General features: G+C 43.0%; 1 protein-coding gene and 1 long non-coding RNA gene across 4 annotated transcripts in view; one reads left to right on the top strand and one right to left on the bottom strand.

The window, feature by feature from the left end:
- The window catches only part of satb1b (SATB homeobox 1b), a 74,648-nt gene that overhangs the window by 42,378 nt on the left and 7,642 nt on the right, over nucleotides 1–24,628 (bottom strand). The window contains exons 1-5 of one of the 3 annotated variants that reach the window (XM_019878707.1): nucleotides 14,907–16,292; nucleotides 12,689–12,934; nucleotides 5,206–5,382; nucleotides 4,304–4,430; nucleotides 1,969–2,092 (exon numbers count right to left, since the gene is read on the bottom strand). In XM_019878707.1, the coding sequence (XP_019734266.1) occupies nucleotides 1,969–2,092; nucleotides 4,304–4,430; nucleotides 5,206–5,382; nucleotides 12,689–12,905 (645 nt within the window). In that variant the 5' untranslated portion in view covers nucleotides 12,906–12,934; nucleotides 14,907–16,292. Of the gene's footprint in view, nucleotides 1–1,968; nucleotides 2,093–4,303; nucleotides 4,431–5,205; nucleotides 5,383–12,688; nucleotides 12,935–14,906; nucleotides 16,293–24,628 lie in introns of those variants that run through there. The other 2 variants (XM_019878709.1, XM_019878708.1) reach the window with 2 other exon arrangements.
- LOC109521075 (uncharacterized) lies at nucleotides 17,240–20,109 on the top strand. Its single transcript, XR_002169281.1, has 2 exons — nucleotides 17,240–17,436; nucleotides 18,384–20,109. It is a non-coding gene; the product is annotated as an uncharacterized LOC109521075 (long non-coding RNA).

Genomic DNA, 24,628 nt, shown 5'->3' with positions numbered 1-24,628 from the left:
TATCTGAATGTTCTCGAACAAATTACTGCCATTCCAGTGTTCATTTCTAGGGATCCTTCAAAAATTAACTGGAATCAAGAAGAATCATCCCGAACAGCCAGTTTCACTTAGCGATAGAATATTTGATAGGCATGCCTACGACAAGTCAACCCACAAAAAAAAGGTCAAGTAGCCATGCCTGAAAACACCATAAACTGCCATTTTGTAATAATTTCCACAGATCCTTCAAAGATGGACTTGTTGGCTGGGTAGCACCTACTGTAATTAACATAATTCAGCCCCCCAAAGCCAGTTGCACTTGACAACATGAAACGTGGTCTATCATGTGATGATCCACCAAAAACTTTGTTGTAGCATGTGGGCAAACCACAGCGACCAGAGAATAACTATAAAACTCTCATAAGTCATTTCCACAAGTTCGGATTGACCAATAATCACGAAAATAAACAAAAAGCTCAAATATTATCGAGTCTAAACATACAGAAACAGCTCCCAGCTCAACTAAGAGCACAATAATAGACATATTGTTACAATAATAAAAAGAAGAGTTAAAGAGATCTTCTTTTGCACTCACGAGAGAACGGAGGCATTCTTCAATTTAATTTTTAAATTGTTTTGAATGTGATGATAATAATAAAATGTGTGTGTGTGTGTGTGTGTGTGTGTGTGTGTGTGTGTGTGTGTGTGTGTGTGTGTGTGTGTTTGCCAGCGTGTACGTGTGCGCGCACTCTCTTCTGAGCCTTCTTCACATATGGACCGTAAACAGGGTGATTACCAGACTGGGCTGGGCTCCGCCTGAACGCCACCCAGGGACTCTTTACATCATCAGCGCACTGCTCATGGCCGGCTAAACACACAAACACGCCGCCGCAATGCAAAAGAACACACACACACACACACACACACACACACACACACACACACACACACACACATACACACATACACACACACACGCATGCACACGCACACACTGCACGAGAGGGTCTCCAGGTGACCATACGCTAGCCTGAAAGGAGATCTGCTTGCACATACACTAACAATATGCAACACAATGAAATATAGTTTGGACTCACACATTGCGCATATGCATTGCACAAACTTTGCATTGATGCGCGCATACGCACACACACGCACAAAGATATATGGCCATTTCATTGCATTGAGTCCAGAGCTGCCACCGTGATATAGTGACTAGAGTGCCTGTTAGCAGGATATATGCACACTCAACACACACACTGTGAGCGTGCGTGTGTGGGTATCGCAGAGGACCTCACGAGATTCTGCCAACAATAATATCATGAGGTTGAGATCATGGAAATGGATCAATTGGAAGAAAACCATCTGATGCCCGGAAGGGTTGGCTCAGAGTCCCTTAAAATCACCGGCCTCCTCAAACTGGGGTCCGAAAAAAAATATTTGCATATTTGTCATATTGTTTAGAAAAATGCTTTATGATATTCCTGCGTGAATAAAGACTTTATTATGAGCAAAAGGTGTATTATTGGAATGGACCTTGATGGATGGACATTATAATTATTTTCTCTGGAGTGAATTGCGGGGTTTATAATTTTACAAATTCCTACTAGTGACTTTCCTTGCTGGTAGAAATTCGCAGAATTCACTGACTGATACTGGATAATTCATCAAGTTGATTTTGACCAGCAAATACATCTTATATGCCAATCATCAAGAAAGTTGTTGGCATTGGGCTTACTAAAACAAAGCAACAGCAATCGGTTGAGTTTTCATTGTTGGGGGACGGAAAAAAAAATGTTAGAAATATGCTTTCATTAGAGAGGAGAGCTTATATAACACAGATCAAACTCAAGGCATTTGATAATATTGGAATAGTAAGTCACGGATAAAGTGCGTGTGCTTTTGTGTAGCATAGCTGGGCTTTTTTGTTGCTCTGAGAATATATATTTTTTTTAAAGGGGAAGTAATAAGCAGACTGGGCTTCAGCACCTGTGATAAGGGGCATTCTTTAGCCAGAGAGCTCTGATTCATGTCTTTGAGTAACTCCTTGAGGGCGTTTCTTACTGTAGAGTGGCTCCATTGCTCTGGTGGCAGGTCCTCCAGCTTAGGACAACTGCGGAGAGAAAAAAAAAAAGAGAGAGAGAGCGAGAGATAGAGAGAGAGAAGGGGGGGTGGGAGATGGGAGAGGGAGGGCATTTGAGAAGAAGATAGGAATAATGAGAAACAATTCAGATGGAGAGCAGGCAGATAGCACGGATAGCACCGATGTTATCTTGAATGAAATTATTGGTGCAGCAATTCAACGTCCGACATGATTTAATCTTCATTAAAGTGCAGGGACAATTCCCCAATATGAAGGGATAATCACGGCCATCTTTGAAAACTGCGAAATAACAGCAACGTCACGTGACGCTCCGATTAAGGCAACCGTAGTTTCTCGGAACATGTCGGGTGAACCTATCCACCACTTTTGATGTCAGTTGGCGGTCATCGTGGTGTTGGAAGACCCAACTGCACCCAAGACCCATCGTGTTTGACAGTAGTTGTGTTTTGGGGGTTATTGCTGTGGCCATTGGGGACAAACAGCTAAATTTTTCTTTCATCTGACCATTGAACTTTCCTCCAGTAGGTCTTATCTTTGTCCATGTAATCGGTAGCAAGCTTCAACCGAGCTTTAAGGTGCCGCTTTTGGAAGCAAGGGCTTCCTTCTTGCACGCGAGCCTCCCAGTCCATGGCGATGCAAAACACGCTTCACGGTGGACACTGACACCTGTAGATTCTAATTCTTGGCAGTTCTGCTTTTTGGTGGTTCTCGGTTGACTCTTCGTCCTGCTGACCAATTTTGGCTCGGCAGCAGGTGATAGTTTGCATTCCCTACCTGAGCGTGGCAGTGACAAAACAGTGCCATGCACTTTATACTGACAAACAATTGTTTGCACGTTTGGCTCTTGGCACCCGCAGCTGCTTGGAAATGGCTCCAAGTGACTTGACGCAACTTTCTAAGTCACCAAAAATGGTCATTTATGTTGCTGCATGTATATTTTTGCGCGTTTCATGTGTGTGGAGAGCAAGATAACCGACCCGTTTTTCAAATATTGTATGGATACGCCACTTGAGTTTCAAGAGCGTATATGACAAGTCATGTGCAGCATATTCCAAACACGATACAGCATCAGTGGGTATGAAGTGGCAGACTGAGCTATGAAGGAGAAGCAGCAGCAGCAGCACCACCTCCTCTTTCTCTTTCCCTCCCTCCTCCTCCCTCCCTCTCTCTCTCCATTCTCTCAGTTTTCCTGCTGCAAGCGCCCCTCCAAGACAGACAGATTTCATTTGGCGCATCAAGCAGATGCATCTGGAGATTACTCCCTCGCTCTTTCCCTCTCTCTCTCACTCCCCTTCTCTCTCTCTCTTTCTCTCTCACTCCTTTGCTTCCATATTCTCTCTCTCCCCCCCTCTCCTGATTGTTCTGATTAGTTAATTACTTTATACAACACATCTGCTGGATTGATGCATGAATTATACATCAGCTGCATGTGGCCGCCGCCGCCGCTATTATTTTGTCTTACTTCTACCTTCTCGCCGTGCTTTGCCAAAACATTGGCTACATGTCTTCAGTAGTCAGGTGAGGGACGAGGGATGTGGACGGGGTGGGGGTGTGGGGGGGGTGAGATAATGGAGAAAATAACAACAAGGTGCAGGAAATGTACACACAAAGTAGATTAGGATATTAGCAGAAAAACGACACCAGTTCGGAATCAGCTACCAGGGTAGCTGAGGGTTAAGGGGAGCCAAATTTAAGACCCCTCCTCCACCGAGTATGACTGCAAGGAGAGAAATGTCAAATTGTTTGGATCGACAGTCATTCCCCCACTATATTGCAGTTCACCTACTCCAGTGCCCCAATATTGAGAATATATCGTTTAACTAATTCACACACAGCGGCCCGCCCGGTGGTCCAGTGGTTAGCACGTCGACCTCACAGTGTAGAGGTACCGGGTTTAATTCCTGCCTCCCTGTGTGGAGTTTGCATGTTCTCCCCGGGCCTGCGTGGGTTTTCTCCGGGTACTCCGGTTTCCTCCCACATTCCAAAAACATGCATGGCAGGCTGATTGAACACTCTAAATTCTCCCAAGGCGTGAGCGTGGATAGTTGTTCGTGTCTGTGTGCACACACACACACGCACAAGGTTGCATTTGTTTTTTTTTTTTGTTTTTTTTTATGGCTAACCATCCTCTTCACTACTGTCTCCCCTCCAGATTTTTCTAGCCACAAGAGAAATTTGCTATGGAATACCCAGCGTGTGCGTGTGTACGTCTGCCCTAACCTGTGCAGCTGGATCTTGAGCGTGACCACGTGGTAGACATCCTGCAGCATGTCGGCCACCGTGGCGTCGGGCGCATCAGTCACGTATGACAGGGGAATGGGGTTCCACTTTCCCACCTGAATCATACCTGGTGGAAAATTGATGCAAAAGTTATGCGAATTGTTTTATTGTTCCACCTGTGATTAACTTCTTACACTTGTATGCCAGTTAAACATATTTTATATCAAGGATAAGAAATTAACGAAAAATTAAGGCAGCAGAAGACATTTCATCCGAAATTTATGTTGCATTTTGAAATATATTTCTAGATTTTTTTTTTTTGCGGGGGTGGTTGGTGGGTCAATTTGACCCACAACATGCGAAGGAAGTGTTTGCGAAATAAAAATTCATTTTAAAATTTGCATAACACTAAATTAGTAATTAAAGCCAGCCAAATACATCTTATCACACATTTTTGAAGACTGAAGATTTTTAAAACTTTTTTTCTTAATGGGGAGGTATCCAACATAGCCGGTATGGCTTGTTTGAAAATTCATAATTAATTAAAAATATGTGAAGTAAAAAAAAGATGAAATAAGTGTATCCCTGAATAAAATGCTTGTTTTGTTTATTTAAATCAGGAGGGTTAAAACATTGCCTGTAAAAGTTTAAAAAGCTCGATCTATTTCCTGTGATAAAAAATAATCTCAATATCACCTAATCAGACCATTATTTGGGTGTTGCAAATAAGTTGGAATCTTTAGTTCCCCCATTTTCACAGAAAATCTTTTTTACACTAATAAAGGCACTACTGTATGCGCGGTATCAGTGATTAATGTGTCTGGCTGTCTCAAGTGCGCCATTCAGTGAGTAGCATTCGTGCAACAAAAGGGAGAGGATCAAGAGGCCGCGACAGCGCTTACCTTTGGCCTGGGCGGCAGAGCTGTGCGAGTACCCGAGCGAGAGCAGCGCCATCTCGATGAGCTGATTGAAGAGCATGTCCTTGCGCACCAGCACGAACTCGGCGTGCTCCTCCTTGCTGTCAAAATCCATAGGATTCTCGTAGTGCTCCACCACGCAGAAGACGGGCAGCATGTTGCCTGCCAGACACACGCACACACACGCACGCACGCACGCACGCACGCACGCACGCACGCACGCACGCACGCACGCACGCACGCACGCACGCACGCACGCACGCACGCACGCACGCACGCACGCACGCACGCACGCACACACACACACACACACACACACACACAGAAAACCTTCTTTGAGCGATTGCTGTCTATGCACAATGGCCGCGTGAAGATCATAAAATGCATTTTTTTCTTCTTTTATGGGACAATTTCTATCTGGACCCGTCGCCTATTTGTCGTGTCGCCAAAGTGAGGTATCAAACACTTCGGCAGGAAAATAACCTGCGCAATAACACATGCTGAGGTTCATTTAAAGATGTGATTTTAGTTTCAGTTTGATGCCTTTCTTCCATGTAAAACTGTGCTTGGACACACGTTTTGGGACAACGGGATGGTAAAAGTGTCAAAAACAATGTTTCTTCTTCGATGATAGTTTGATCTCTTCAAAATTTGATCGGGACGGGTGGCCGGAGCGACGTGCCCAACGCTCATAAATTAGCGATTAAAAATAATTTTAGGGTGATGTGTTTGGTCAGTGAAACAAGGCGGCAGTTGTTTTGGAGATATGAGGAACATGCCTGGGAGCAGATGTTCCTGTTGATAGGCCTTTTCTGTAACCCTGCACAGCAAATTGAAGACCATGACAGAGTTCTGTTGCAACTCATATCACAATTAAAAGTGGAAAAATTTGGGGCAGCCCATGACTGTTTGATTGCAGGCTACTTCCTAATTCTTGGAGAATGACATAAGATGAAAGGAAGACAGTACCATTTTGGATTCTGGAAGAGGGGGAAGAGTTCTATTATTGATCAAGATGCAAAAACAAATCAAAAAGGCGAGGGGAAAAAAAAATGGAGGAAAAAAAATGCCATTTTGATTTTAGGAGCCAGTCTGTTTGTTAGCTGGCTGGCTGCTTCTTGGTTGATGGAGAACAGCAGGACAAAACCATTTTGGATTCTGGGGTGGGGTGAATGCTTCTATATCCACTCAAAAAAGCAAACAAAACTGAAAAGAAAAAAAAACAACAACAAAAATGTCGATTTTTGGATGTATGTTGTTAGTCTGACTCTTGGAGGATGACATGAGACAACAGCACCGCATGAGTATGAATTCTGGGGCAGGGCGAAAAGCATTCATGAGAATCTTCTCACCCTCAGATCCTTGTCCAAACGTGGTTAAAAGATCAAATACTGTAAAAATATCACTACAGGTGTAAATGAATACAATTTCTTAAAAAAAACAGCATTCCCAAAGCACAAAAGTACTTTGAAGCACATTGCGCTAAAATGTTAAGTCCATGAGACCTTGGCGATGTTCTCACACTATTGTCTTCTGCCTATTAAACTGACATCACATCCTAATATTTTCCAATCCCTGGCATTCCAGAAGATGCGCGCAGAGTCCTGGCAAAACAATCAATCAGCCCACAGATGCCAGGGAATGTGCTGAAAGGGCTGCTTTTCCTCCTGCCTCGATTTTAATAGATAAAGATCTAACAATAAAGACTGCTGTGTAGGTTCATTTGAGAGGGGCGGGCAGGGTGGGGGATCAATACCGGCTTTGTTTCCCGGGTAGCCCGCAGACGGGCGGCGGTAAATATTGTTCTGGCGCTCGGACACAATGCCCGCTGTGGGTCCTCTCGCCAAGGCTTCGGCGAGGCCCTTCTGCTACGGATGATGGAGGTGAGAAATTAGGCGCTCTCAGCTGGAGCGCCGCAAATCGCAGGTTTACAAGGAAAAGGAAAAACGGCACATCCGAGGACGCCTTCGCAGCCAACAATGCTCAAACAAACCCAATTTGACATCCTAAAAGGGTAAATAACAAAAATAAGGCGAGCATTTTTTTTTTTGTTCTCTTCTGCTTGTGAATTTAGTTTCAGTTTTTCTTCAAAAAGGGCTGAAAGCTTGCGCGGCGATGTAGGAGCAAAATATCAGTATGTCGTTTTAACAAAACCCATAAAACATCATTTGGTTCTGGGGCCGGATTGGATTCATTCTATTTTTATTGCTTCAACTTGCTAACAGAGGATCGGGAAAATAAAACAAAAAAAAAAGAAAGAAAAATAACTGGATAACAGAGGTTGCAGAGTCCAGGCATTTGTGCATTTTCTTTAAGTGAAATAATCTGTAAGCCATTTATTTTTAAGGTTGTAAAAGACTTTGAAATGAGATAAAACGGGATCATCATTTGTGGTATGAATATAAACCAGTGCTATTCAATTATTCTCCGCCTGCCCCCCCAAGGAAGAACAAACATTTTGCGGCCCACCCCCCCAACTCTTTACCGCGACTATAAATAGTATTGTTTGTCTATAAAATTGTTATAAGTACACCTCTGCATAACATTGTCCCCTTAACAACATTAATGAAAACAAAACAGAAAAAAAGAAACAAAGGCCAACTTACAACAAACAACACAGTAACTTTATCACCATTTTTTTTTAGGGCATCCTATAAAAGAATTGAAGTGCATGAATTTCCGTAAGATTAAAAGAAAAACGAAATGGCGCTACTCTCCTGGATGTGCAATTACACTTTATTCTAGTACAACAAAATAAAAACATATTCCTGAGGCCACAAGTACATGTTGTTTAAAGATTTGCAATTACCCTAATGTTTGTGCAAATTTTATTAGCCCAGCTAAGGTGGTTTCCATTACATGTCAGCATTAAACTAGCAAGCTTTCGCCTGATGAAATCAGATAGTTTGGTTGAACATTTTCATATTTAATAAGTATACTGCAATACTTTCTTGATGAATGTGTTAGTTTTATAGTCAACGTCAAACTGGGATTGGCAGCGAGAAGTTTTTGGGAAACTTTTGGTCTTATTAGGAGAACTATGTGAGCAAGAGAGGCTTCTTTTTTGTTTCCTCAAAGTGATGTTATATGTTAGTCTCCCATTTCTTGACAGCAAGAGGGCGAGAAGAGGCATTGAGTAAATAACTTTAAGAAGGGTAGTTTTAATAAGTTTGCCTTTGTTTAAAGCGGGGAAACCATTCGGGAAAAAAAAAAAAACTAAGCACGTTGTCAAACACAAGGGCCAGATCCGCTCCGCCAGTTCATTTTATGTGGCCCGCGAAAGCAAATCATGTGTGTCAACTTCCATGATCCCTGCTAAAATCTGTACCGAAATGTCAAATTATCACGGGTAATAAATAATGTTGAATTTTGTTACCCTGTTTACAATCAGCTGAACAATAACTGACCAAACTATTATAGTTGACTTGACTGATTTCAAAACTAGTAATTCATCAATTTGTTGTGTACAAGTCATAATACGATGAGACGATCGAACATCTGTTCGGTTTCCCTGTCATAACGGCCCGCCGAAGAGAAAAGGTCAAAGTGGCCCATGCCAAAAATGAGTTTGACACCCCTACTCTGCAGTATTTTGCAAAATTTCACCTATCACGGATGGATCTGTTACACATTGTCCGCGATGAATGAGGGTTAAGTGCTCCAAAGCGTTGGGCTTGAAACAATTCCTTTCATGGAACTTCTCATGAAGGTTTGGCGGGGGTGCGGCACGGCTGCTGGGCTCTCCACAGTCCTTCCACTCAGAATGATGAAGGTGAGGAATTAGGCTCTCTCAGCTAGAGCGCCACAGTCGCAGATTTAAAAGGAGCGACGGCGACGGGAAAAAAAACAACAACAAAAAAAAAAAACGGCCCATTCGAGGACGCCTTCCCAGCCAAACAAAGCCACTGTACTCACGCCAAGTGCAATAATGACTCGGAACCTGCAGGTTTTCCAAAGTCATTTCAAAAACAAAACATTGTAACTGTTTAAGAAAAAAAAAAGCAACTTTGGCGGGGTTAAAGAAAAACAATATCATAATCGCAAAATGGTTTTTGGAGGATAAGAAAGTTGCAGGTGGGTAAACAAAGAAGCTGGAAGGGTTTGTTTGAAAATGACTACACCTGATTATATATTTAAAAAATACATTAAAAATTAAAGGTGGTGGAAGAATTTTATCCCCCAAATTTTTGTTTCATTGAGTTTTCTTTTTTTCAATTTAGCGACTTAAAAAGACAAAGCATATAAAACCAAAATATTTTGTCTGCTTATCTTACAATTGATATAGAAGTTGGTTTCCTTTGTGGCTCATGGAGCATGATTTTAATGTTTGGATAAACAGATGGGATTTGCAAATTCAAACATATTTTTAAATATGTGACATAAAAGTGAGAAAATCCCAAAAAGCCATCAGAATAATTTGAAACCTGCGTTTTTTTAAGCCTGGAACCTCGAAACTCATAAAAAAATAAATAAATAAAATAAAAATTACAAAAATAAAGAGAGAGGTAGAAAAAAGGTTCTAACTATAAAAAATGCCACCTCTTTTTGGACATTTAAAAAAAAAAATGTCACAATGGCAAAGTGGCTCTTGGAGGACGAGAAAGTAGGAGGACTAACGACACAGCAGCAGCGATGCAGCACGACACAGCGATGATTCTCACAGTGCTCCTCTGTTTGCCATTGTCCGCCACAATAAGTGTGTGTGAGCGCTTTTGCGTTTGTGTGCGCGCGTGTGTGTATTTGCATGCTGCGATGACTAAAGGAGCATTGTGACGAGGGTTTAAGAGTTTTGGAGTGCATGCATGCAGGCCGTGCGGAATGAGCGACGTTGGTGGTGGGAAGTGGATGAGGGGCTTGCATGTTGTACTCAACTTTAAATGGCAATGAGTGTGATTGGATTAAACTCAGCATTTTATTATTAATGCGCCAAATCTTTATTAAATCTGCAAATTCTCCAGGCAGTAAAAAAAAAAAAAACCCAGCTCATCACACTTTCCCAATTAAGAATAAAGTTGATCCTGTGTACACAAAGCAGCTGGGATTTTTTTTTCTAACGCTAACTAAGTCACAACTATCCATTTTTGGCATCTATCCATTGGGATAATGTAGCCAAAAGGTCATGTTCAAAGCGGTTTGCAGTGCCACGCTATGATATCACGACTTACGAGGGACAAACAAATATTTCCATTGGGCGATGTATCGTTGTCTTCTGTAATAGAATCGCATCAACGATCAATGTTCCAATTTGGGACTTCATCCAAATATCTGCATTGACGCAATGACATAACTATTCTAAATGGACATCTGGACGTTGGACATAAGATTTTCTTTTCTTTGTAATCTTTCTTTTTCGGTTAAATTATGTGGAACTCAACGATTGAATTCCTGTCTTCATTAGTTACAGTCCACGGCGAAGAGAATAGAGGAGAAATGTGTTTCTCAATGTTTGCAGAAAAGAGTTGATGCGAACTGTGTAGTACTCAATTGTGGACGTATAGCGTTACTGTTTTCCGCCATTTCAGTTTTCGTGACTTTAGTTGTGGCTAAAATGGCCCCCGGTGACTTGGGCCCCTGGCTTGAGTCTCCTTTCCCCTACTATCGGAGAACTTTCACGTTTATTTTAGCATAAGCAGTTTTCCGGCGCAATTGCAACATGCAGTTAGCTAGATGCTTCGTCCCTGCGTGCCATAATTTACAGAACAGCTTGGAGTTGTCACTTCAATTCTCAAGCTTTATGTATTTCGTGTTATTCAGGCTCCCGTAATATGTTGGAACACAAAGCATTGTGTTGTATACACTGCATGTATATCCGTTATTGCACACATGCTGTATTTGCGATGCCTCTGCTAACGTAGGAAAACTATTGCAACAATTTCCAACCACGACAATCACCAGGCAGAGTTTAGCGTTCCAGACTGTACTGTAAAGTTATGTTCAATGCTTGACATGCAGGTTTGGTTTGCTTAAAAAGACTCTGATGCAATTTGTCGGCTCGTGCTATCATTCAAAAGTTGGTGCAGACTGTGAATGTGCAAAAAGATAGTTGCAAAACAAAAGATGGTTCAAAATTAAATGCGAATGCTGGGTAGACTAAAGACGCACCAATGTTCAAGTGACAAAGGAAAGCATAGGCAAATCCACAATAGTCATTAGAAGCATTTGCTTAGCAGAGTAGCTCCCAGTGTTTTGTTTTGTTTTGTATGTTTATTTAAGAAGCAGACATCATTCCACCATATGAACACAAACACAATAAACTAATAAGTAGCAGACGCTGCTGAAAGTTTGTATAGGCTGTCAATATTTTTAGAAAGGATCATTCTATTGATTGTTCCATCAACTAATCAAATAATTAGATGAACAAATTTTGCGAGATCTTTTTTTATGATTACCATCTCTGGAGGCGTATTTGTGTTTGGTGGTATATCCCCTATGCGCGCCCCATACACGCATCTGGACACTAATTGATAATTAGATGAGGGGTTGTGTATGAAGTGCTGCTTCCACAAATGAAAATGTGGGTATTGTCACTCATTTTTTCCCCCCATCATACTTTGGCGCCCCCGTTCGAAATTAGTAGCATGTGGTTGTTACGAGAGCTCAGACTTGCACCCAAGTCTCCTGTCTTGTTGAGATCAGCAAATGATGATTGAATTGATGCGCATTTGGGCTTTTCCGAAAAACAAAAACAAAAACACATCTTAGATCAACAAATGAAAATCCAGTTTCATCTAAACGGTAATTGTAAATAACATTTTATCTGAACCGGATTGGGTGTACACCAGCACGCTGACGCAGCAGCGAAAACTTATGGAAAATTTCTCTTTTTTAGTTTAAAATATCTTACTTTAACCACCAGGATCCCACACCACATCGTGGTGAGTGACAGAAACCAGGCTGGGTTTTGTTTTGTTTTTTGCTTTTGGTCCCATAAATCCATCCGCGTTGTGTCGTCACCTATTCATCCTAACTAGCGCTAAGCTAGCAGGGGAGTTTTTCTCCCGTCGAATCAGACACACACACACGAATTCCCTTCATTTGTTGCTATGACAGCGTGAGAGGCCAACAGCGAAGTAACGACTCAGGCGTTCAAACACCACCGAGATGGGCTTCATTGACCGTTCTGCCTAACGGTTTATTGAATGCTCATTAGCTCTCTAACTATTCCCACACACTTCCGGGATCTCCCTTACAGAGCCTGCCGCCTGCTTTCACATGACGCATGCACACTCCCCACATACATATGTCACACACACATATTTGAGTTGCCAGTCAATCTGTGCGACGACAATAAATGATTTGTCCGGGTTCAAAATGAAGTTTTGATTCGGCCTGTTTTTCATGGCCAATTCGCAACTCAATTCCAGTCACTACCGATACACGCACAACCCTAACTGTTAATGATGCCCATGTGAATTCCTCATGAACCAGTGGTATTGAAAACACGTAATCTCAAATAAAAATAACATACCGCGCTTGTGGCAGGTCTTCAGCAGGTGATTGGCAGGCTTGAAGGGCAGCCCGGCCAGTTTGGTACCAGTGCTGCCCAGCCTGGCCCTTCCCAGGGGGCTGCCGTTCTGCTCCATGCGGGGCAGCTTGGCCGGTGGGGGCTTGGCCTCGGCCATGCTGTTGACCAGCTCGGCGTTCTCCTTGCCCAAACACGTCTCGCTGAGATGGTCCATCATCATCTCAGCAACCTTCGACTCGCTGCGGTCACCTGTGGAGACAGGGGAGTCAAACCAATTTTACGTGGCGGACTACAGCAGTTACTGCTGCCCAGAGGTTGCAAAAGAACCATTTTGCTACATTTTTGTTAGCAAAGGAACTGTTAGCAGGCTAGCAAGTGAGCTAATTGCATTTGAAACTGTAAAATCCTTTTGATTCTGCCTCAGCATTTTTTTTTTTACTCAGGTTGCCATCATGGAGTATGTGAGCATACAAAGTGTTAGCATATTAGCATTGCATCAAATATCATTACAAATAGTAAGGGAAATTATGTAAAATCCCGATCCACAGGTATGTTCCTCAGCGCTTTTGCCACTTACTGTAGGTTGCTATCTTGTTAGTGGTTAACATAACTTAGCATGTTAGCATGGTATAAATTCTCATTGGAAGTAGTATACAACCTAAGTGGAAATTTTTAAATCCTTAAGTGCCTTTGTGTTTTTTGTACTGTCTGGATGCACAATGTGTGCATTGCCAACAGTTTTGTCATTCCAACAACAGATTTTTTTTTTAGTTTTAAGTTGACTTTGACATCTATGTGTTAGCACTTCAGTTGGCCTAGCTTTTTCTGTCGTGTCTGCTTTTTTTCTTTTCTTTTTTTTTTTTTTAACAGCCCTTGTATTATGTATGACGTCCCACTAGTGAGTCCCAGGCGAGGTGGGCCAAACAAGCCTTGTTTCTTTTAAGCAAGAACACATTAATTTGCAGGGAGATTCCGCTTGGATGCGTACAGCGGGGTATGAGGTTCTGCTGCCGAGCACGCAGGGCAGAGGCTTCGCTGGGGTTTGGTTGAGGTATTGTGAGGCTATGCATCCGTTTGTGCTTGGGGGAATTTTGCCATGTCACAACTTTACAGGTGTCGACTTTTATATAAGTCCAAAAAAATAACCATTACCATTATACGACATTTTAACTACTTTTAGCTTGTTTTTAATTGAATTTATGTCCGTTTTAAATGGGCAATTTGACACAGGACACGTTTCATCAGCAAAAAGTGACACACACACACACACACACACACACACACACACACACACATACACACACACGGCATATACTGTATGTATATATATATATTATATATATATATGGAATCAAAGCTCCAAAGCTCCTTTTTATTGTATTGTACTTTTAAACAATTTTTAGAGTTTTTCTGTCACTTTAAAATGTGTCAATTTGACCCAGGCGTGTTTACTGTTCAAAAAAGGGTTAAAAAAAACATTAAACATTGTCATTTTTAAAAGGTGCAACTGATCTTAACCCATCCTGTTTTGATTTGTTTTCACTTTTAAATGTGTTATTATCTTAAAGTGAAAAAAATACATCTTTAAACTACACTCGGCTCAAGTTTTTATTGCATTTTTGTCACTTTGAAATGTGTCAGTTTAACCAGCAACATGACAGGAAAGCTCACACCACTTTTAGCCCCCACGATCTAAACCAACTCACAACACACCCAAATTGCATTTGTTGAAATATACCCGTGGCTTAGATGCAATGTCCATTAGGTCATTTGTTGGGGCTGCACGAGTGTGTAAGATACACGGTGCATGTCAGTGCATCGTGTTAATTCACTGGACCTGTCAAAGAGGACAAACTCGACCACCCCCGCATCCAAAGATCATCAACTCCCCCCATTCATGACGAGCAATGAGCCAAGTAATTCCCTGCAATTAGGGCAGAAAAGTGAGGGACGAGGGTGGGGCGGTGGAGGGCATTCTGAAGGCATCCACACCCCGGCATCAACGTCAAATCCGCATAAATAATAATCATATTCGCATGCTGCTCCTTTCCAGTGAAGAAAAATTATGTATTTATGTGACGTTTTGTATTGCATTATTTACTTACAGAAAAGGAACAACATATATAAAATCCAGATCAGGATTTTTAAATGACAAAAATATTGTAAGAATGAAATATGAGGGGAAGTTGCAATAAAGGAATTAGAAATTGAAGGAACCAACCTGGAAAGTAGCAGCTTGCCACCACTTGGATTCCTCTTTTCTTCAAGTTTGGCCAGGGTAGACTGATAAGTTGTTGAAAACAATACAAATAATAAATAGAGCAAAACTTCCTGTTGGCAGGTGAGTGACAGTGGAGGGAAGGGGGGGCGGGCGCGGAAGTCAAGCCGGCTTCTGGGAGGCTCCGCGGGCAAGAGGCGGGACCATCGACCGATGTTGGGGCTGGGTGAGTGTCTGCGCTACGTTAGCTTATACCGTCGGGCGACATGGACGCTAAAAAACAACCCGAAGAAAATCAACAACAAGCGGGTGCAAAGTGAGAGGTTAGCCACTACTTCACCCAAAAATACAAACATGGCCGTGGGAGGCTGGGGGAGAGGCTGGCTGGCAGCCTGCCCGCTAGCCGCCGCCGGGAAGCGAGCAGCGTACGGATCGGACCATGGTATCCACCACCACCACCACCACCACAACCGCCACAGTTGCCGGCGACAGTGCGCGTCAAACCCGGGTGCTTGGGAAGTAGCTAGCGAGAAACCAAGAACTAGCAAATGTCCCCTCAGCTGTTGGTAGCGCGGAGCCGGAACGTGATTCGGAGCAGGTTCGCCACATTCAAAACAAGGAGAGAAAAAAGACGAGGGGAGGTCAAAAAGTGCCGTTCACTTTCCCGGCGTCGCGGAGAAACGACGCTCCCCAGCCGGGTGCTCAGACGCGGGGCTTGCCGCGCTGCTACTACCGCCGCCGCTGACGCCTGGAGGTGGAGAAAGGTGTCTCGCTACTCGGGCTCGGAGCTCTTGTGCCTCGGCTATCCGCCTCTCGGTCTCCCCCCCTCTCTCGCTCCGGCTCTCCCTGCGTGTCCCCATTAAATTATTAGTTGTATTGACTCATCGCCCTCCTCCTCCTCCGCCTCTCTCTCGCTCACTCGCTCGCTCCCTCCCTCCCTCACTCTGGTTCTCTCCCGGCTGCTCGCTCTCCCCTCGACGGGCACATGGCGCGACCGAGGGGGCTGCAACATTTCCGGGGTGGTGGGGGTAAACTAGTCCCTGTAGACGAGCGGATGATTCCACCTGCACCGGCCGTAAAAAGTCCTGATGGCGGGCTGCGGTGGGTGGGGGGTGGGAGGGGGCGTTTAAAGTGGAAAAAAGTGTGCGGAGGAATTTCTAATCATCTTGATTGGAGTGAGAAGGCTCCCTGCATTTATTATCAACAGTGGCAACTATAAATCAGTAAAATCAATCATTCATATTTTTATTGCCACTCTTTGTTTGTATTTACAAATCAGCAATGTGGAAACGGTGGGGTACATCAGTTTTTTCCATCTGAATTTGGGCCCTGAACATGTTAAATCAGCTCACTCATATTGCACCGCAAAGATTATAATAGGACATTATAACAATCTTTAAAAGCCACTTCAAAATTTGAGATTAAGTTTTGAAAAGGTTGACACATCCCCAATAAACTGCCTATCTATATATCTATCCTAAGACCAAAACTAAGTTCCTATTTTTACAGAACATGCATTGAAACTTTTTAAATTCACTACTGTGCAGGCTTCAGTTTTGTCATACAATAAATCATTCAATAGAATACCCAGAAACATCATAGTCATAGCCGAAACAAAAAAATCTGGAGTGAACCTGTCTAAGCACCCCCCTCGCCTCCCAAAAAAAGAAAAAAAAAGTGAACGTTGCACTTGTCTTTCTTGATAGTTGTCATTACACAACAAAGGTCCTGTCAACAAACAAAGGCTAATACACCCGAGTCACTGCCTCATTACGGGTTCTGCGGCGTTATTTTACAGCCAAGGAAACCTGTGTAGCAGGTCATCATGCCATGCCTTGGTGTCGTTTTACCAGACAAAAATATTTGACAAGCTCCACAAAACCCCAACTGTCAACAAGTAAGAAATACGCACATTGAGAGAGTGCACACAGATTGTGCAAACACTCGCAAGCTGACATTGTAATTAATGAAGCGAGTCTTTTATATACTGGCAGCTGATGTCTCTTTGACGTGTCAATAAATCCAAATGAGATTTGATTAAACTAAATTCTTGAAGTTGGGTCCCATGTGTTGGGATTTAAAAATAATTTATTCCTATAATGCTTGATGGGGTGCCACGTTGTGCTAGTGGTTAGCACATCTGCCTCACCGCATTGAGGTTAGGGGTTTGAATCTGGACTTTGGCCTCCCTGTATGGAGTGGGTTTCCCTAATGAGGATAAGTGGAATGGAAAATAGATAGAGGAATAAATGGACATAGAAATAATCCATATCAGGCCCAAGCCACTGGTAAAACCATCACAATATTTCAGTTATTGTACTATATTGTACTGTATTATTTAGTGAACCATGAAAACATGGCATGATTGACAAGGAAGAAGAGGCTAGCCACACAAAAAGGAAGTAGACGAGAATAAAAGCAAGAGTGTGAGAGGCTGCCTCGCCCCAGTCACTGACGGTACATAACGCGCTTAGTACATCGCTGGCATGCATTTTGCCGGCAGACACTGCATATGCTTTGCTCTCATTCACAGGTACATATGAAAGTGTAAATCTAGTAAAGTTGTGTTGTAAAACACAATATCTGCAGACTGTTTGCGGCCGGAGCAAACCTTTATTAAATTTATTATCGTGCAATAATCTAATTGTAACGTGTATGTGTTACATATTTTGATGCATTTTTATGCTTTAGAAACCATTTATGGCTGAATTTTTTTGGAGGGGGGGCTTGGAACGGATTAGGGCATTTACATGGAAAATGCGTCTCTACTTACAACATTTTCTAGTTATGAAATTTCTTCCAGAACCAATTAATTTCGTAAGTAGGGGTACCAATGTACTTTGTAAAACAATCGTGGTCCAATTCCAATTTGTGGCTGTGTTTGACTTTAGAAGTTCCACCACAATTACTTATACCAAAAGATTTTATCTTGAAGATTGCTTGCTGTATTGTATCATCGAAAGTGGTGAAGGTAGAAGAACAGGAAACCGACAAACAGGAAGTGCGTTTGCTGACTACAGTCACAACAAAAACTACAGGTGCCAAGTCGTCCCGGGGAGGTCAAGCGTATGTGCAGTGTGACAATATTTTCACTCCGCAACCGTAAACACCGTAATCACCTCGTCTTTGCAAAGCTGCTGTTTGATAAACACGCCGACCACAGACACTTTGACTGTAAAGTCAAAGGATTTAGAAGAAGATGGAAAAGAGGTGTTGCGTCGGCAGTTAACCCCCAATTGCTGTTCCAACCAACTGTGTGGGGTCAGAAGTTTGTCTGGTCCTAGTGAATTCCCCGCAAGAGGTGAGAACGGAAGCCTTCGAGCAGGAAACTGCGACTGAAGCGTTGTCACCTGAGACAGAACGATGCCTGGTGATAAAGTGTTGCGGGGGCGGTGGGAAGCATTGTAAAAGAGTCTCACGACTGCTGCGAAGGTATTTGTTTGTCTTTTTTTTTTTATTCTCTCCTCACGATTCTAACAGGAAGCGAAAGAGAGGTGAGATGATTCCGCATTCAAGATAAAAATCTGGCCCAACAAATGAAGAATAATTTCCTCCGCAGATGACTTCATCGACTTTTAGGGGGCATCAACATTCAAGTTTTTCAAAAAGTGTGTACCCCGGGGAAAGTTGATGTATTTCGGTGAAGCTGGATTCGGGGGTTGAATTTTCCAAAAACGCCCACAACCTCCATTGTTATATTTTTGTGGCGTAACCCTGATAAGCTAGCTCACAAATGTCACTGAAAACATGACCAACTTGGCGGAGCCACGAAGAGAAAATGTGAACAGGAGGCTCTGCATCACACACACACACACACACACACACACACACACACACACACACACACACACGCAAGCATACACAGACATTTATACTTGCTCGGCACCATGCAGTGCCACCGCAAAATAAAACAAAAAACCAAGGTGTGTGTCAACATGCGTTACACCGCATTTCCTCTTATTTTTAAGCCGTCGTGGGGAAACGTGCTCCTTTTTTCTCTCTCCGGTGTGACGCAAGCAGCCGCAGTCATTTCCACGGCGATTGTCAGGCGCCATCGGAGAGCGCCGATAACCCCTGCCAAGGCTTGGCACGGCCAACAGGTGGCGGCGCTGCCAGCCACCCAGCTTGGCAGCGACATGGCTGCAGCAAAGGGGAAAAAAAAAAAAATCTGACATCCAGAAGGGGCGCAGACTTGCACTGAACGCACCGGCGAAGCAACACTGCTGATTATCAATTAACATATAGCATTTGTGTGTGTGTGTGTGTGGGGGGACACAAAAAATAACTCGAGATTACAATGTATTCAGAATTTGCGCGTGAATGCTAATTCTGAATTGGAATGCCGCGGAACTGGCTGAATTGTTGAAATGTAGAATGTGAGACTTGAAGTTGGAATGAGGTAAATACGTGACAGTTCTGCATTTGGCAATGTCACGGAAAATGTGGATTCATCATCAATGTGTGAATTTTGGGAACGTGAAAATAGTTTTCAAGGTGTCCCCTGAACAGTTTCAAGTTGGAATGATTTGAATCGGCTGCTAAATTGTGATAGATGAAAGTACGGGATGACTTTATTTTGAAACATTGGTCTCCACTAATTCTGCTGCAAAACATGGATTTGAGGGACAAATTAAGACTTTTTGAAACCTGTTGAAAAAGTTCCCAAGATCTCCTGAACGATGTCAATATTTTGAAGTTAGATATATCAAATGTGGGATATGTCCCTTTTTTCATTTCAATTGGATTATTTTCATTTCAACAGTTCCGAGGATGCCTGAATGACGGGAATATTTTGCATCTGCAATGGAGAAATGTGGAAGAGGTAGAACGGCAAAAATTGGAGGAATAATAATCATGAGAAAATACTTTGGGGGTTCGGGGTGGGGTGCAAGAATAATATGTTGCAACAACTAGTTTATCACAATCTGAATGCAGATTTAGCTGGGCTCAATGTGGGTTCGCAGCAATGTGGCCTAGACACACGCACACACTCTGTTTTGTAATTGTGGCAGGCTGGATTTGGTGCCGCTTGGCCACGTTTTTAAGGAAAACACGAAGTGCCAAAAGAGGTCTCGTTTGCCACCGAAGGCGTTTAAATGTCAATCGTCATTACGCGTTTGCTACACCTGGGCCAGCACTCTTTAAACTGCGGGACAAGAATATTTTGTCTATTTGGGAGGGGGGGTGGGCGGAAGGTGAAAAAAAATCTGACACTAATGGGAGAGGAGACGGGAATGATTATGGAAATTCAAAATAGTTGGCTCGGTGCGGAGGTAGCGTCTTTATTTAGAGGCTGAGTGCACGTAGGTGTTGTAATGTCTTCATACTCGCCCCTCGCCTCGCTGCTAATGGGCATTAATACCATTATTTGCGATTACTAATACAAATTAGTCTGAGTGGTGGGCGACGGGGAGGTGACGGGGGTCTTTAGCAACGTCTCAGCTCCTCATTCACACATTTTGGAGGCAGCAAAGGATTTAAGGAAAAAAAAAATTCCGCTTGAGAAAATTAATCTGCCGTATTGATGCCAATTTGTTGTTTATGACCAGCGGACACAATATTAGGTACACTGTCAATGTCGCCAAAAAGAATGGCGTCGATTATTTAAAAATGAATAATACTCATTGAGATGGTTTTATTTTTGCAATGTCACACTGTCTGATATTTAGTTTCGAAAGGAAATTATTGCAGAATATCCACTTCCGGTTAGCAATAACAGTTCAAAAGTCCTCAGACTAAATAGGTGAAGTCGAAGCCGCTTTTCAGATGTGGAAAGGGGCCGCAGACAAGCTGTGAGGATTGCGAAGAAATATTTCTGCTCAACGGGTACATTTATCACCTATTTTTGATTTTTAATCAAACATCAATACCATAACATGAAGTGTTTTCGGAACACTCCGATTACGAATAATTCATGCTAGCCACCTAGCGGCTGTGGCTATCGTCGGCTTCTTTACAGTGCGCATTACATACGGAGCAAGTGAGCGGCGTGGCTTTGATCAGGACGGGTTGGGGGGGGGGGCGGGCGGGGGATTACTTCATGGTTGCTACATGCCCGCCCATCACAGAAAAAAAATGGCTGCGCCCGTGTCTTGTACGAAGCTAAAATATGCATTAGCTGCCATCTTCAGAGGAGTTGAGGATTAAACCACTACAAATTTGTTTTGGGAGGCATTTCCGAACAAGTATTGTGCCGTTTTCTGGCACCTTTCATGGAGGATGGGTTCATCAGCGTAAACTTTCACACATGATCCAAATACATTTACGTGTTTTAAATGACACAGCCAGAGTGAAGAATGGTGTCCGCATGCAGTTGGATTTCAAACTAAGAAACAACCATGGACTGTGGTTTGGCACTGGTCAGTCCACCTCAGAGTGCTCGCTGAGGAAAAATTTTCCTCCTGGGCCGCCTCAGAGCGCACCGTGGCCGGCCGCAAGGTCACTGACAGCGAAGTGAATTTAAACAGAGCCAACACAATGAAAAGAAAAGGTGGAAAGAAAACGTCCCCATATTGGCAGGTACCAATCAGAGGGAATCTGGTTTCAGAAGAACAGCAAACCAATCGTTGAAAAGCTTACTTACATATCGAATATTTTTTTAACATTGATGACAAAATGGGCCGTTCAAAATCGCAGGTGTTTCTGACCAACAAAAATCGGTTGAGGGACGCTCACGTCTTAGAATGTGAATAGTGCAAACGTTGTGACTCACATTGCAAATGTCAAATTTAACATTGCCCCAAACGTGGAACTAAATGAATGCAGCCCAAAATATTAGAAATGCAGTACAGCGACAATAATTGATTTTTTTTTTTTAACTGTGCCTTATCATCCTTGTAAAGGCTGAATTTGAAGGGATTATGAAAGTGTACCTGATATTGTGACCAGTGGGCGTATGAATGAAAATGAAATTTGCAAAAAAAAAAAAAAAACTGTTCTCGGAAAAAACAAGTGATTTTAAGTGTGTGTGTGTGTGTGTGTGTGTGTGTGTGTGTGTGTGTGGGAGGACAGGTTTCACAATGTGTAACAAAGTGAAAAACCAACAGAGGAAATGCGAGACATGACGATTGGCATCATTTCATATCTGCTATTGACAATTTCAATTCAATGACAATGTCATTCTCCCTGTACTGTACTTTTTTTTTCCCACCCCCTACCCCCACACACACACACACACGCACACACTTTGTTGCGGAGTGGATGCGTTGCATGTTTTATTAATGACCTCATGTGAAGAGCACGACTCGTAATCATCTTGTCTATGTTAAGCGCGAAATAAGTTGGGCAAATATTCCGTAACATCTACTCCCCCTCCCAAACAAATCCACTTAGTCCCGCTTTTTTTTTTTTTTAACACGTGGCGAGTGTGGCTTTCAATTAGCGGTGAAATACGGTGATTTCTTATGTTCCTCGCCTGTCCGCCCGGCAGTGTAGGAGGCGAGAGAAGAAGCAGAAGAGGTGTAATGAACACAGCGTCGTCTCCTAAGGGCTTAATTGTTTTCTAATCGTGTGAGGCAGACTAGAAATAGACGACGAGCGAGCCAGAGAGCGACTCTCGTGACATCATGACCTCCCCGATGCCAAGTTGAGCGGCACCTTTTGACCACTTCCGACAGCCCACCCAGTGGTATTGATCTCACACTGTATTTCTCACGTTACAGTACAGCGTTTTCTGCTGTAGCGCTTTTTTCTTTTTTTTTTCCTTTGGTATCGCTTTTGAGGGGTTTTTACAGTGCGCAGGCGAGCCCGATTTAGTGATTAGTGCCTTTAATCCTTTCAGTGGACAGCTGATCATTTTATCAGGTAACTGTAATTGTAAGTTTTCAGTGTTTCTGTACTTTTTGCACAAAAGTTTGCTGCTCTCTACGAAGGAACTAAATGGCTAAAAAAAAGTGTCCAAGAACGTCTACCACTTGGCCTTTCTGTGATTCCTCCAGTCTTTGTGATTCTCTGAATGTCAGCAACACTTAAAGCTTTGATTTGGGCTTATAGTGTCATCAACAGGTTGCAAAATAGATACAGACTGGAAGAGTCACAGAAAGGCAGAGAATTGGACATTCTTGGAATATTTTTATTGCTTTGGTGATTTTTTTTTTTTTTTGTCAAAACTAGAAAATGTTTCTATTCAGTATAATGGTACATGCATGTCTTTCACGGTTGCTTAGTACAATTCAACAAGAATGACAAAAAATGAAGTCTGGAATCAACTGCAAAAAGTGAAATTTGCATGCAGCATAACAGCTAAATGTTGCGTCACCATATTTGCTTTGAACTCCACTGTTTGACCTTCGGAGCCCGACTGGATTTCTATTCAATTGCATTTCTTTAATGTCTTTGTAAGTGCTTTGAGGTGTTTAGGTGCCTTGCTCTGTGTATGAAATGTGCGATAGAAATAAAATTCCGCTTGCCTTGCCTTGCCTAGACAAACGGGCAATGCTAAATCACAAAACATTTTTACCGACGCCATCTCGTATTAATGTAACGCAGCATCAAACTATGACAATCATTTTAAGGATTCTTGAAACGTTCATTCATTCATTTTCCAAACAGCTTTTTCCTCACAAGGGTCGCGGGGGGCGCTGGAGCCCAGCCCAGCTGCCTTCGGGCAGTAGGCGGAGGACACCCTGAACCGGTTGCCAGCCAATCGCAGGGCACACACAGACGAACAAACCATCCGTGCTCACACTCACACCTAAGGACAAATTTGAGTGTTCAATCAGGCTGCCATGCATGTTTTGGGAATGTGGGAGGAAACCGGAGGACCCGGAGAAAACCCACACAGGCCCGGGGAGAACATGCAAACTCCACACAGGGAGGCCGAAGCTGGAATTGAACCTCTGCACTGTGAAGTCGACGTGCTAACCACTGGACCACCGGGCCGCTTGATTCTTGAAACAGTCAAATTAAAAAAAAAAAAAAGTAAATTCATACATACTCGGACTGGGGAGATTTTTTTTTTAGCAGTTTCACCAATCAGCATTTAATTGGACATGTTTGTAGTAACAGTGCGCGCAAAAAAAAAAAAAAAGTCTCAATGCTCTCGGCCCAAAATTTGGCACTGCTGGTTAAGACAGCACGAGTCTTCTTTTTGTTTTCTCAACGTGATGCTATACCATCACTTTGTCTTACCGCCATCACTACTCCCCCAAATTGGTGAGCGTGAGAACAGATACTCCGAAGAGCATCGAGGCCTTCGTCGGAAGCGCCGTATAAAAGCAGGAAGGCGACAGAATGGGCAAAGCGTCTCTGGGGAAAAATAAGAGAATAAATAAAAAGAACGCGGGTGTCGACTTCAAGTCGCGTCGCCTTTTTATCATCTTATTTTTCTTTGCCGCCTTAATCCCTCGTCAAAGGAGGCGTCACTCATCCGGCGAGAAACAAAACGCTCGATAAGGATGCAGTGTGTGTGTTGCGGTACGTGGGTGGGTATTAACAACCTGATCTCGGATGCGCTTTCCCGCAAACTCTCCCTCCTCCTCCATAATAATTAAAAAAAAAAAAAAAAACAGGCATTGGATTCCCAAAAACCTCCACAGATGGAATAAAGACAAGCATCGGGATGAAGGACAATGAAGTGAAAAAATAAGCCTTGAGCTAATGTGATTTGAATCGTGACTTCAAACTTGTATTAAAATTGTATTTGCTACGCTGTGGCGTAACCACAGAGGAAGAGCGCACGTATCGAGGGGTTGTCATGCCGTGCAAAAAGCGTGACATGACGGACT

This window comes from Hippocampus comes, unplaced genomic scaffold (assembly GCF_001891065.2).
Source record: "Hippocampus comes isolate QL1 unplaced genomic scaffold, H_comes_QL1_v1.1 scaffold315, whole genome shotgun sequence".
NCBI lineage: Eukaryota > Metazoa > Chordata > Actinopteri > Syngnathiformes > Syngnathidae > Hippocampus > Hippocampus comes.
This window is presented reverse-complemented; position numbering and strand designations above follow the sequence as displayed.